Raw genomic sequence first — 14,965 nt, 5'->3', positions numbered from 1 at the left:
CTGGACCACCAACAACAAATGCACATACACACACACACACACACACACACACACACACACACACACACACACACACACACACACACACACACACACACACACACACACACACACACACACACACACACACACACACAGCTGGTTAAAACACACTTTTCATGTCTGATCCAATCTGATGCCTTGTTTTCCAGCTATGAACAATGCTCAAACGCACACGCACACACACACACAGTCAGTGGGCACTACACATCCTATCATACTGAGCATGCCGCCATCTTGTGGTCAAATATGAAAATTGCAGGATTTGTGTTTTCATTTTATCTTAGTTTTTATTCTCCCTAGTGTGTCAATGTGAGTGTGAATGTTGTTTGTCTATCTGTGTTGGCCCTGCGATGAGGTGGCGACTTGTCCAGGGTGTACACCGCCTTCCGCCCGATTGTAGCTGAGATAGGCGCTAGCGACCCCAAAAGGGAATAGGCGGTAGAAAATGGATGGATGGATGGATTTATATAATTTCGTTTTTAAAATTATATTTTAAAAAGTTGTAAACTAAAAGCAAAAATACGTGGTATTAGGGGCAGCATTAGCTTATATACAGATAGCCTATTTTATGCTGCTTTTTTCTTTTGCTGCAGCTGTTACATATACTGTAATATTGTACATGGTAATTGGGATTTGTTATACATTGTATTAAAATATAATATAGCAGTATATATTATATACTGTATATATAATATGTAAATATGACATATATGTTATATTTTATATTGCTACTATGGTACATTTTTGGTCTACTTAATACCTGCATTATCCTTTCCATTCTAATTACTGTGTGGAACAATTTCCCTTCTGGATCAACAAAGTTTGTCTAAGTCTATGTTAATGTGCAAAATAATTGACAGATTGTCTACCGTCAAAAGAAATATACAATATTACTTTAACAATCCTTAATCAAGGTTGGCTTATTTAAATTAAATGTAGTGTTTTTTTAAATAATCTCAAAATTAAAATAATTTTGTTTCGACACTATGGCTCGACCGAAACAGGAATTGATTGATTGATTGAAACTTTTAATAGTAGATTGCACAGTACAGTATATAGACCACTAAATGATAACACCCGAATAAGTTTTTCAACTTGTTTGAGTCGCAGTCCACGTTAATAAATTTTTGGAAGTATTTTGCTTACAACGTGTGGCCATCCATCCATCCATTTCCTACCGCTTATTCCCTGGCTCTGGTGCCTATCTCAGCTACAATCGGGCGGAAGGCGGCGTACACTCTGGACAAGTCGCAAACACAGATAGACAGACAACATTCACACTCACATTCACACACTAGGGCCAATTTTTAGTGTTGCCATGGCGTGGCGTGTAATTGTCGGTGTGTCCCTCAGCGCTGGCAGAAGTCTGGCACTCACCTGGAGCACCAGGCGTCTCGTTTCTGCCTGGACTCGGCTATGGCGCTGGACGGGCTGGACTCGTCCCGCATGCTGGTCATCAGCCCGTGTGAGCTGAGCGCCGCCACGCAGAGATGGGGCGTGCCTTTCTCCTGACATCCCACCGACCCTGCGACCTCTCACCTCATCTCCAAGATGCCAGCGGATGAGCGTCTGATGGTAGGGAAGTTAGTGGGCTGTTTGGGTATGGAACGTGAAGGCGTGACGAGACACCAAGTGCACCTTAAGACTGGCGGCCATGTCAGAGTTGTGCGCACACAACACGAGGCGGTAACAAATTCATTCAAAATATTCACAATGTTTTGATACTAGGAGGGGAAAGAGTGTTGACTTCTTACTACCGCCTTTAAATCATTGTGACAGCGGGAGAGCGCCCTCTGGTGGCAGTGCTGGTGGCAGCATGACCAGAAAGATGAACCGCAAACAGGAAGTGAGCTGGGAAGCACTTCCTGTGTCAACTATGAGGACCGACGTCCTTTTACATTGTGCATGTTTACGTCATGCCTGTCGGTCCTTTTACATTGTGCATGTTTACGTCATGCCTCTCAAAATAAATCACTTCATGGCCTTCCCGTGGTTGTTCACGCGTAAGCTTTTATTGTGTTGACAGGAAGTGACCCCTTTGTCTTGTTTTTGTCTAAACACCTGCTTCTATTCTCAATAAAAGTTATGTAGTGACGACTGACTTGTTTTCTCATTAGATACACTCACGCTGTGTCCAGCGTTTATTTACTCAACCGCAGAGAGTCTTAGGCGTAAAGTCCTCATATGTTGCTGACTCCTTTTGAGTTGAAAAAATACATTCCACTCTAGTCCTGCAGGAGGCAGTGACGTTCATAGCAAAGTGGGGCAACAATCTTTTTCCCCCACAGCTCCACCTGCTGGATCTAATGTGTCACTGCAACACTTGACTCTTATTGCACGACTCAAATAGGAATTCATCAACTTGTGCTTTTATGCAGATCTGCACCCAAATGTTGCTCTGTGTATTTTTTTTATTTTTATTTTATTTTTTTGTATCTTCTTACTTGCTAGCTAGCAAAAAAATGTTGATGAAAGCATAACCAGCAATAACGACAAGTTTGGATTGACACTGTCAGGTAGATTCATAATATTAGGAACAGCTGTTAGCAGAGTATAGTACATAATAATGCAAGTCAATGATGATGAAGACATCCGATGAACGACATCTCCTGGACAGTGTGTGTGTGTGTGTGTCTCTAGAAGCAGTCTTCATTAGTTTCCTTTGGAATCCACAATGTCCTGAAATTTGGCTGTTGCGGCCTCATTCTCCACGTTTTTGGGCTTGGTAGGTATCTGAAGGAAAGGTATTAGAGGTCAAAGGTCATGCGGATGTTTCCACGGTTAAAGTTGAACAAGTACCTGGTTGCACACAGACTTCCCAAAGCGAACAAACGTGGCAAAGTGTTCGCAGTTGAGGGCAAAGAGATCGTAGGTGAGCTCTTCGTTTACCAGGGCGTCGCTGCGCCGCCTTATGTCTTCGGTGGAGGACGGCGTGAAGGCGTGCCGGTTGTTGCAGATCAGGATGTGAGTGCCAGCGGGCACGTTGACCTCACCGAGCGGCACACAACGTATCTTTGTGGCTCCCAGCAGGAGGTCGCCGCAGATGGGAAACAGGTTTTGGAGAGACATGCGAAGGTTTCCCATGATGGTGCTCTCCTCTGCAGCAACACATTGGAAGTTGTCATTATAGAGTAGGGGTCAAAGGTTAAATGACAGCCCCAGGTCACATGACACAGCCTCACCTGCGACTGCAAAGTGGATCACATGACCGTCTCCGTGGTACACGCCCCAGTGAGAGTAGCCAATAGGGTACGAGAACTCGATCAGGTCCCCGAATTTGGCTGTGGACACGATCTCCTCGATCTGTGCTTTCATACAAACATGGCAGTCAATTACAGTCTTATAGAGACATGTAAAGTAACCCTATATATATATACAGTATATACTTTTTTTTTAATGTATTTATTTTTTATTTAAAGACATGCACCTGGGGATAGGTTGATTTGTAACACTAAATTGACCCGAGTGTGAATGTTGTTTGTCTATCTGTGTTGGCCCCGCATTGAGGTGGAAAATTGTTCTGGGCGTACCCCGCCTTCCACCCGAATGCAGCTGAGAAGGGCTCCAGCATCCCTCGCGACCCCAAAAGGGACAAGCGGTAGAAAATGGATGGGTGGATAATATATATATACATATATATATATATATATATATATATATAAATAAATACATATATATATATATGTTTGAAGTTAGTGCAGTGATATATTATATATTTTACACGTAAACAGTACAGGCCCTGCGATGAAGGGCGATTTGTCCAGGGTGTACGCCGCCTTCCGCCCGATTGTAGCTGAGATAGGCACCAGCGCTCCCCGCGACCCCAAAGGAAATAAGCGGTAGGAAATGGATGGATGGGATGGATATATACGCATATATATATATACTCATATATATATATATATATATATATATATATATATATATATATATATATATATATATATATATATATATATATATATATATATATATATATATATATATATATATATATATATATATATACTATATATATGTTACAGGCCAAAAGTTTGGACACACTTTCTCATTCAATGTGTTTTCTTTATTTTCATGACTATTTACATTGTAGTTTGAAGGCATCACAACTATGAATGAACACATATGGAGTTATGTACTTAACAAAAAAAGGTGAAATAAACTAAAACATCTTTAATATTCTGGTTTCTTCAAAATAGCCAACCTTTGCTCTGATTACTTTTTTGGACACTCTTGGCATTCTCTCGATGAGATTATAGAAGTAGTCACTTGAAATGGTTTTCACTTCACAGGTGTGCTTGAGGGCTTCACGGTGGAAGAGGGGTTAGTGCGTCTGCCTCACAATACGAAGTTCCTGCAGTCCTGAGTTCAAATCCAGGCTCGGGATCTTTCTGTGTGGAGTTTGCATGTTCTCCCCGTGAATGCGTGGGTTCCCTCCGGGTACTCCGGCTTCCTCCCACTTCCAAAGACATGCACCTGGGGATAGGTTGATTGGCAACACTAAATTGGCCCTAGTGTGTGAATGTGAGTGTGAATGTTGTCCGTCTATCTGTGTTGGCCCTGCGATGAGGTGGCGACTTGTCCAGGGTGTACCCTACCTTCCGCCCGATTGTAGCTGAGATAGGCACCAGCCCCCCCCCCCACCCCCCGCGACCCCGAAAGGGAATAAGCGGTAGAAAATGAATGGATGGATGGAGGTGTGCTTGAAGCTCATCGAGAGAATGCCAAGAGTGTGCAAAGCAGTAATCAGAGCAAAAGGTGGCGTTTTTGAAGAAACTAGGGTATAAAACATGTTTTCAGTTATTACACCTTTTTTTGAGTGCATACTGTAACTCCACATGTGTTCATTCATAGTTTTGATGCCTTCAGTGACAATCTACAAAGTAAATAGTTATGAAAATAAAGAACACCTATTGAAATGACAAGGTGCGTCCAAACCTTTGGCCTGAACTGTATGTAACGTAAATAGATAAAGCATCTAAATAAATGTAATATCTAAATTACTACACTAACTTTAGTTGCAGTTACAATAATAAGGCAAAACCTCTGTGTTTTTTTCTTACCATTATTCTAACTGCGTGCTGTATCATTAAGAGTGCACGTGCGCTCTTGCTGATCTACAAACCCCGTTTCCATATGAGTTGGGAAATTGTGTTAGATGTAAATATAAACGGAATACAATGATTTGCAAATCATTTTCAACCCATATTCAGTTGAATATGCTACAAAGACAACATATTTTATGTTCAAACTGATAGCCTTTTTTTTTTCAAATAATCATTACTTTTGGAATTTAATGCCAGCAACACGTGACAAAGAAGTTGGGAAAGGTGGCAATACATACTGATAAAGTTGATAAATGCTCATCAAACACTTATTTGGAACATCCCATAGGTGTGCAGGCTAGTTACTAACAGGTGGGTGCCATGATTGGGTATAAAAGCAGCTTCCATGAAATGCTGAGTAATTCACAAACAAGGATGGGGCGAGGGTCACCAATTTGTAAGCAAATTGTCGAACAGTTTTAGAACAACATTTCTCAGCGAGCTATTGCAAGGAATTTAGGGATTTTACCATATACAGTCCGTAAAATTATCATAAGGTTCAGAGAATCTGGAGAAATCACTGCACGTAAGCGATGATATTACGGACCTTTGATCCCTCAGGCGGTACTGCATCAAAAACCAACATCAGTGTGTAAAGGAACACTTCAGAAAACCACTGTCAGTAACTACAGTTGGTCGCTACATCTGTAAATGCAAGTTAAAACTCTACTCTGCAAAGCGAATGCCATTTATCAACAACACCGAGGAATGCCGCCGGCTTCGCTAGGCCCGAGCTCATCTAAGATGGACTGATGCAAAGTGGAAAGGTGTTCTGTGGTCTGACGAGTCCACATTTCAAATTATATTTGGAAACTGTGGACGAGGTGTCCACTGGAACAAAGAGGAAAATAACCATCCAGATTGTTGTAGGCGCAAAGTTCAAAAGCCAGCATCTGTGATGGGTAACTTAGACATCTGTGAAGGAACCATTAATGCTGAATAATCCATACAGGTTTTGGAGCAACCTATGTTGCCATCCAAGCAACGTTATCATGGACGTCCCTGCTTATTTCAACAAAACAATACCAAGCCACGTGTTACAACAGTTTAAATTTTAATTTTAAATATCATCAGTAAGCCACGTGTTCTTTTTAATACTATTAGTAATGTTCTTAAACCGAATCCAGTCACTTCACTGGAGATGACAAGTGAAACTTGTGAAAAATTTCTCTCCTTTTTTAATGATAAGGTTGCTTCTATTCGGGCAAATCTTTCTCGTTTTCCATTAAGTTTTAATGTGGCCACTCAGTGCTCGACTGTGTTCTGTCACTTTGAGCCTGTGTCCATGCCTGAACTTACAGGAATAGTCGGCAAGCTAAAACCCTCATCATGTTCCACAGACCCAGTCCCCCCTCGCTTTTTTAAAGAAATCTGGGACACTATTGATTCGTCTGTTATGAACATTATCAACAGCAGCTTGATTTCTGGCTGTGTCCCCTCCTTTTGTAAAAAAGCTGTTGTTGAGCCTTTGATTAAAAAACCAGGTCTTGATCCGACAAGTTTGTCAAATTATCGGCCCATTTCCAAATTACCTTTTGTGTCAAAGATTTTGGAGAAATGTGTTCTGGCACAACTGCAGCCTTTTTTAGATGAAAATAGCACTTTAGATCCATTTCAGTCTGGATACAAAGCTTTGCACAGTACTGAATCTGCACTTTTAAAGGTTTTTAATGACTTGCTTTTAATGTCTGATTCTGGCAGCTCTGCCATTTTAGTGCTTTTAGATCTTACAGCTGCCTTTGACACAGTCGACCACACAATTCTTTTAGACCGCCTGAGAGACTGTGTGGGTGTCAGGGGGACTGCGCTAGAGTGGTTCAGATCTTACCTGTCTGAGAGGTCCTTCTCTGTCAGGCTGGGGGACGCCACCTCCTCTTCTGCCCCGCTTTACTGTGGTGTCCCCCAAGGATCTATTTTAGGCCCCATCCTGTTCACTCTTTATCTCCTCCCTCTTGGAGATATTTTTAAGAAACATGGAGTGTTTTATCACTTTTATGCAGATGACTGCCAAATTTATATGCCGATTTCAAAAAGCCACGGCCCCCTGAAACCCCTTCTTAACTGTCTATGTGACGTCAAGGCTTGGTTAGCCCAGAATTTTTTAATAATGAATGAGGGAAAAACGGAAATTTTAGTTTTTGACTTGGGACCATTGCAAAATTATGTGCGTCCCAAAGTCACCAGCCTTGGCGTCACTATAGACAGCCATTTTAAACTAGACAAACAAGTCAATGGCGTTTTAAAATCGTGTTTTTATCACCTTCGTCTTTTAGTAAAGGTTAAACCGTTTTTATCTTTTAACCTTTTTGAACAAGTCGTGCATGCTTTTATTTCAAGTCGCCTGGACTACTGCAATGCACTTTATGCTGGCATTAGCCAAAAAGCTCTCTCCCGGTTGCAGTTAGTCCAGAACGCGGCAGCACGACTTTTAACAGGGGCCAGGAAACGCCAGCATATAACCCCAATTCTTCAGAGTTTGCACTGGCTCCCTGTTCATTTTAGAATTGATTTTAAAACATTGCTGTTTGTTTTTAAATCTTTACATGGACTGGCACCTCGATATATCTCGGACCTCATCCAAATTTACATCCCTGCGCGTGCTCTGAGGTCCGAAAGCCAGCTCCAGCTCGTGGTGCCCAAGACCAGACTTAAGACCAGGGGAGACAGGGCCTTCTCTGTGGTAGGCCCTAAGCTCTGGAACACTCTGCCGCTCCATGTTCAAACTGCTTCCACAGTGGAGTGTTTTAAGTCTCGTCTTAAGACCCACTTTTTTCTTTGGCTTTTAACACTACGTGAGTTGTGTGGTCCTCTGTCCTCTGTTGTCCTCTGTGTTTTTTATACACTTTTATTTTTATTTTACTGTTTTAATTGATTTTACCCTTTAAAATAGTTTTTAATCATATTTGTTTTTATATTGTTTTTATTGGTTTTATTTTTATTCATTTTTTGTTTTATTCAGTCATTGGTGGAGCATAATATTGTTTTTAACAGGGCTGTGCAGCACTTTGGAAACATTATTGTTGTTTAAATGTGCTATATAAATAAAGTGGATTGGATTGGATTGGATTGGGTTCCCTCCGGGTACTCCGGCTTCCTCCCACTTCCAAAGACATGCACCTGGGAATAGGTTGATTGGCAACACTAAATTGGCCCTAGTGTGTGAATGTGAGTGTGAATGTTGTCTGTCTATCTGTGTTGGCCCTGTGATGAGGTGGCGACTTGTCCAGGGTGTACCCCGCCTTCCGCCCGATTGTAGCTGAGATAGGCGCCAGCGCCCCCCGCGACCCCAAAAGGGAATAAGCGGTAGAAAATGGATGGATGGATGGATGGATTGGCTTTGTAGCAAAAGAGTGCGGGTACTTTCCTGGGCCGCCTGCAGTCCAGACATGTCTCCCATCGAAAATGTGTGGCGCATTATGACGCGTAAAATACGATAACAAAACCCCGGACTGTTGAACAACTTAAGCTGTACATCAAGCAAGAATGGTAAAGAATTCCACTTTCAAAGCTTCAACAATTAGTTTCCTCAGTTCCCAAACGTTTATTGAGTGTTGTTAAAAGAATAAGTGATGTAACACAGTGGTGAACATGCTCTTTCCCAACTACTTTATCACGTGTTGCAGCCATAAAATTCCAAGTTAATTATTATTTGCAAAAAAAAAAAATTAAAGTTTATTAGTTTGAACATCAAATATTTTGTCTTTGTAGCGCATTTAATTGAATATGAGTTGAAAAGGATTGGCAAATCATTGTATTCCATTCATATTTACATCTAACAAAATTTCCCAACTCATATGGAAACGGGGTTTGTAATTTACAGAGCTGTTTATGCACATAATTGACGATTGCAATGGTTTAAATGCGCATTTTCATTTCATGCCAAAGTGAATGGGGATGTTTGCCCAACATGTAAAAATACAATACAACCTGCGATAAAGCCATATTTTCGAGAGAAATCACCATTATATACTGTCATATAGATCCAATGCACACACACACGGCTCTGATGGTGGGTGAAGATGCCGGGACAGACCTGGCAGGTCCCAATGTATGGTGAGGGTCTGCTGGGAACGCCTGGCAGAGTCCCCCATCGGAGAGACTTTCAATTCTCACCTCCAGGAGAACATTGAACATGTTACGAGGGAGGCGCTGGACACTGAGTCTGAGTGGACCATGTTCCGTGCCTCTATTGTCAAGGCAGCCAATCGGACCTGTGGCCGCAAGGTGGTCAGTACCTGCCGTGACGGTAATCATAGACCCGCTGGTGGACACCAACAGTGAAGGATGCCGTCAAACTGAAGAATGAGTCCTATCTGGTCCTTTTGGCTCATGGTACTCTGGAGGCAGCGGACAGGTACCGAGGGGCCAAGCGGTGTGAGGCTTTGGTGGTTGTAGAGGCGAAAACTCAGACATGGGAGGAGTTCGGAGAAGCCATGGAAAACAACTTCCGGATGACTTCAAAGCGATTCTAGACCACCGTCCACCGCCTCAAGAGGGGGAAGCAGTGCACTGTCAACGCTGTGTATGGTGGGGATCAACTCTGGATTTTGTAGATTGGTGGAGGGAACACTTCAAAGACCTCCTCAATCCCCACTACAGGTCTTCCAAAGAGGAAGCAGTGCCTGGAGATTCCGCGGTGGGCTCTACTATTTATGGGGTTAAGGTTGCTGAGGTAGTTAAGAAGCCCCTCGATGGCAGGGCTTCTGCCTGGAATTCCTTGAGGCTCTGGATACTGTGGTTGACCATACTCTGTGTGGACATCTAGATGGACAGACTGGGGTGGTGTTCCTCTATTTAAAAAGGAAAACCGGAGTGTGTGTTCCAATTATCGTAGGATCACACTCCTCAGCCTTCCCAGTAAGGTCTAATCAGGTGTACTGGAGAGGAGGCGATGCCGAATAGTCGAATCCTTCGATTTAAGAGGAACTGTGGATAAACTGTAAACTCTCGGCAGGCTGTTCCGCCAGCTCTAAACTCTCGGAGGGGGGATGGGAATTTGCCCAACCAGTCAACATGTGTTTTGTGGACTTGGAGAAGGCATTTGACTGTGTCCCTCGGGAAGTCCTGTGGAGAATGTTTAATTCTGGTATATTGCACTGGCTTTTACATTTAATTGAGTGCATTATCTAAAGAAAATAAGCTTTACTGACTTTGGTACATTTCCAGTGAGCATCGTCGCTATTCGTTATCTTTTGTTTTGTTTCCGCAGCTAATTGTAGCAAGAAGTACTACAATGCTCCGCACCAATCTGTGCAAAGAAGAAGGTGTATGATTGGCTCTCTGTGTGAGGCGCCAAAATAAACAGGAAGTTATATTTCCGTGTTCTCGGAAATATACTGACAATGGCAGCAAATATATGCTTTTACTTAAGTTATTTTGTTAATTGATTATTAGTGAACTACACGCTCACATAAAGTTTGTTGTGTACCGGACACAAAAGGGCTGGTAGGAGGTAACTTTAGAAAGATAAATGAAAGTGTTTTAGTTTGTATTTGATATACAGCAGCTTGTATTTTATGTTGACTTTAGTCATCCATCCATGGCGCAGTGGAAGAGTGGCCGTGCGCAACCCGAGGGTCCCTGGTTCAATCCCCACCTTGTACCAACCTCGTCGCGTCCGTTGTGTCCTGAGCAAGACACTTCACCCTTGCTCCTGATGGGTGCTGGTTAGCGCCTTGCATGGCAGCTCCCTCCATCAGTGTGTGAATGTGTGTGTGAATGGGTAAATGTGGAAGTAGTGTCAAAGCGCTTTGAGTACCTTGGAGGTAGAAAAGCGCTATACAAGTACAACCCATTTATCATTTATCATTTACTACCGCTTATTCCCTTCGGGATCGCGGGGGGTGCTGGAGCCTATATCAGCTACAAGGCGGGCTACACCCTGGACAAGTCGCCACCTCATTGCAGGGCCAACACAGATAGACAGACAACATTCACACTCACATTGACACACTAGGGCCAATATACTGTTGCCAATCAACCTATTCCCAGGTGCATGTCTTTGGAGGTGGGAGGAAGCCGGAGTACCTGAAGGGAACCCACGCAGTCACCGGGAGAACATGCAAAGTCCATACAGAAAGATTCCGAGCCCGGGATTGAACCCAGGAATACTCAGGACCTTCCTATTGTGTGACACATGCTCTAACCCCTCCGCCACCGTGCTGGTCAGTACTTCTCAAATAGTGGGGGTGGCGGTGGGGGTGAGGTGTCGTGTGTGTGTGGGGGGGTGGGGGGGGCACGTGTGAGAGGCAAGAGACTTCCAGTCGTAGCTCAAATTAATCAACAAACTCAACTAGGAAATGTGACCAACTATACGTACGTATCCCTTCAGTTTACTGGTAATGAGCATTTAAACACTTAGTGGACATTTTTTGTCTCCTAGAGGGGGCGTGACAGAAAATAATTGACAACCACTGGTCTACGCAGAGGACATGAAGTACACAGATTTTGATCTTTTACTTGAAGTATTAGGGGTGTTACATTTAGGTGTTTGCATTTACACAGAAATTCCCAGCTGCCACGAAGATGGATGAGTATTTTTTGTTCCTAAGACGTACCTGGGGGAAACTAACATTACATGTCTTTGACCATGCTGTAAAATTGTGTTTTGTGGTGGGGAGGCTATATTTTTTCCATGAGTTTGAGGCCTGTGTGTCGACCCCTATTGGTTGTGCTAAAATAGGCTCCCATACAAGAAATATAGATATTCTTTGAAGTTGCATAACCATCATTTGACCATCCATCCATCCATCCATCCATTTTTTACCCCCTGTCCCTTTTGGGGTCGCAGGGGTTGCTGGAGCCTATCCCACCCTGTACAAGTCACTACCTCATTGCAAAGCAAACACAGATAGACAAACATTCACACTCAGATTCACACTACGGGAAATTTAGTCCAGTACTTCTGATATAGTGGTGTGGGCATGATGAGGTGTCAGGGGTTGTGAGAAGACAACACACAAGTCTTCAGCTAGGTGGCATGTAAGTGCTGATGTCAGCTGCTCAGGTAGTGTGTGAATGTGTGTGGAAATGGGTGAATGGGTGAAGGTGACAAACGCTTTGGGTATTGTGTAGGACTGTAGGTATAGTAAAGCACTTTTTAAATACACACAATTTACCATTGCTCAATTGTATTTCAATTTAAGGGGTTGTGAAAAAAAAACAAGGGGGGGCATGTCAAAAAATAACCAATAAGCACTGACGTAAGGCGACATACAAAAAGGAACACTTTTTAAAAAACAGTTCTACTTTTTGTTTGTATAAGTATATATTCTAGTTATGGAATTTCAACACTTGTTGGAAGTACAACTTGCTGACTTACTAACGCCATTTCCTGCAATCTCTATTTTACACAAGCTTGACGGTTACTTGACAAAAGACAAGGTAAGTTATGACGTATTTTTATGGAAAAGGAAATGCGTGTAAGGCGTGTTCACATGGCTACACGCCCCAGTCAGTGTGTGTTCAAGCAGGTTGGACTGCATTATTTACACGTCCTGGCGGGTTGTGTTAATTTGACGCTGTGAAACTCTTATATCTGAAAAATATTGTCTATTTGTTATTTACTGTATTATTGCCGAACAATGTATTACCATTGCCATACCATAATATCTTATGATTGCCATGCCATATCTTATCATTGCCAAAACACAATAGCTCATCAGAGCACATTAAACTGCATAAAAGCATCACTTTTATATACAGTAAGGTGACTTATTATTACATAACACACATGTCAAATTAAAACTCCCTGAATGTTTAATATGTTCATTTGTATTTCAAATGCTACAAGCACTGTATAACAACCTTGTCATTACCCATGTATTACCGTTCTCACTCATGTACATATAGTACATAAGTACATCATCTCTCTTTAACAAGTACATTGATCCCTAAAGCTATTTAACACAAGCCACCTCAGATTTATTTATGTTTGACATATAATCACTGCTGTCTTTGCATGTGTAGTAATAATCCTGTGTGCTTCTTACCTGCGCCTCTAGGTTCATGGTGGACTCCTCTGACTGGGTGGTGCTGAGGTGCGTGTTTACTCAAATCCTGTTTCTCTCTTTGCCAAGTCATTCCTGTGTGACCTGATTCGATGTCAGAATTAGACCCAAATTATTTTGACAACAAACATGAGGATACACTTCACACACACACACACACACACATACATATGTATATATATATGTGTATATATATATGTATATATATGTATATATATATATATATATCCATCCATTTTCTACCGCTTATTCCCTTTTGGGGTCACGGGGGGCGCTGGTGCCTATCTCAGCTACAATCGGGCGGAAGGCGGCGTACATCCTGGACAAGTCGCCACCTCATCGCAGTATATATATATATATGTGTGTATCGGCTGGGGACATCTCTGCGCTGCTGATCAGCCTCCTCTTGGGATGGTTTCCTGTTGGCTCCGCTGTGAACGGGACTCTCGCTGCTGTGTTGGATCCGCTTTGGACTGGACTCTCGCGACTGTGTTGGATCCATTATGGATTGATCTTTCACAGTATCATATTCTCATAGTCATCATTGTCACTGGGTCATTATTGTCACCGATGTCCCACTGGGTGTGAGTTTTCCTTGCCCTTATGTGGGCCTACCGAGGATGTCGTAGTGGTTTGTGCAGCCCTTTGAGACACTAGTGATTTAGGGCTATATAAGTAAACATTGATTGATTGATTGATATATATGTCTTGATTGGATTATCCAGAGAATAGTGCTCGATACCGTGGTAAAGCGCAATATGTAGGTGTGGGAAAAAATCACAAGACTACTTCATCTCTACAGAACTGTTTCATGAGGGGTTCCCTCAATCATCAGGAGAAATCTCCTGATGAAACAGTTCTGTAGAGATGAAGTAGTCTTGTGATTTTTTCCCACACCTACATATATATATATATATATATATATATATATATATATATATATATATATATATATATATATATATATATATATATATATATATATACTATATATATGTTACAGGCCAAAAGTTTGGACACACTTTCTCATTCAATGTGTTTTCTTTATTTTCATGACTATTTACATTGTAGTTTGAAGGCATCACAACTATGAATGAACACATATGGAGTTATGTACTTATGGAGTTATGTACTTAACAATATGTGTTCATATGTGTTCATTCATAGTTGTGATGCCTCATCGCAGTATATATATATATATATATATATATACATACATATATATATATATATATATATATATATATATATATATATATATATATATATATATGGTGTATTGAGCATTAGTCAACTACACATTCACATAAAGTTTGTGTGCCGAGAAATATTAAATTGTTTTAGTTTGTATTTGACATACAGCAGCTTGTATTTTATGTTGACTTCCGTCAGTGATTCTCAAATATTGGCGGTGAGAGGTAGGGAACTTCCAGTTGTAGTCTTTTATTTAGACAAGCGGTAGAAATGGATGGATGGATGATACACAAGCCTCCGGCTAGGTGGCAGCACTGCTCAAACTAATCAACAAGGTCAACCAGGATATATGACCAAGTATATCTACGTAACGCTTCAGTTTACTGGTAATGAGCATATAAATACTTATTGTCAGGTTCTTTTTAGGATTTCCATTCAGGGGGTGTGTGAACATTTCTTGTCTCCTAGTGGGAGCGTGACAGAAAATAATTGAGAACCACTGTTCTACGCAGAGGAGATGAAGTACACAGACTTTGATCCTGTACTGGAAGTATTGAAGGTGTGTTACATTTAAGTGTTTGTATTTACACAAAAATTTCCATCACCTTTATGAGG

At 41.7% G+C, this 14,965-nt stretch overlaps 2 protein-coding genes across 4 annotated transcripts in view; one reads left to right on the top strand and one right to left on the bottom strand.

The window, feature by feature from the left end:
• The window catches only part of galnt14 (UDP-N-acetyl-alpha-D-galactosamine:polypeptide N-acetylgalactosaminyltransferase 14 (GalNAc-T14)), a 167,003-nt gene extending 164,763 nt beyond the window's left edge, over positions 1 to 2,240 (top strand). For both annotated transcript variants that reach the window (XM_061901157.1, XM_061901158.1), the window contains exon 15: positions 1,396 to 2,240. In XM_061901157.1, coding sequence (XP_061757141.1) covers positions 1,396 to 1,554 — 159 coding nt within the window. In that variant the 3' untranslated portion in view covers positions 1,555 to 2,240. The remainder of the gene's footprint in view (positions 1 to 1,395) is intronic.
• LOC133553222 (phospholipase A and acyltransferase 2-like) lies at positions 2,033 to 13,246 on the bottom strand. 2 transcript variants are annotated; one of them, XM_061901178.1, is made up of 4 exons: positions 13,139 to 13,246; positions 3,225 to 3,345; positions 2,842 to 3,140; positions 2,033 to 2,775 (listed from the first exon to the last, which is right to left on the bottom strand). In XM_061901178.1, the coding sequence occupies exons 1-4, from the start codon at positions 13,154 to 13,156 to the stop codon at positions 2,695 to 2,697; spliced, it is 519 nt and encodes a 172-aa protein (XP_061757162.1). In that variant the 5' UTR covers positions 13,157 to 13,246; the 3' UTR covers positions 2,033 to 2,694. The 2 variants fall into 2 exon arrangements, with proteins under 2 accessions (XP_061757162.1, XP_061757161.1); XM_061901177.1 differs by having other exon boundaries at positions 3,225 to 3,350; positions 13,139 to 13,240.
• Between the last annotated feature and the right edge of the window lie 1,719 nt (positions 13,247 to 14,965).

The sequence above is a fragment of the Nerophis ophidion genome, linkage group LG05 (genome assembly GCF_033978795.1).
Source record: "Nerophis ophidion isolate RoL-2023_Sa linkage group LG05, RoL_Noph_v1.0, whole genome shotgun sequence".
Lineage (NCBI taxonomy): Eukaryota > Metazoa > Chordata > Actinopteri > Syngnathiformes > Syngnathidae > Nerophis > Nerophis ophidion.
Note: the sequence above shows the minus strand (reverse complement) of the source record. Positions and strands in the feature narration are given on the sequence as shown.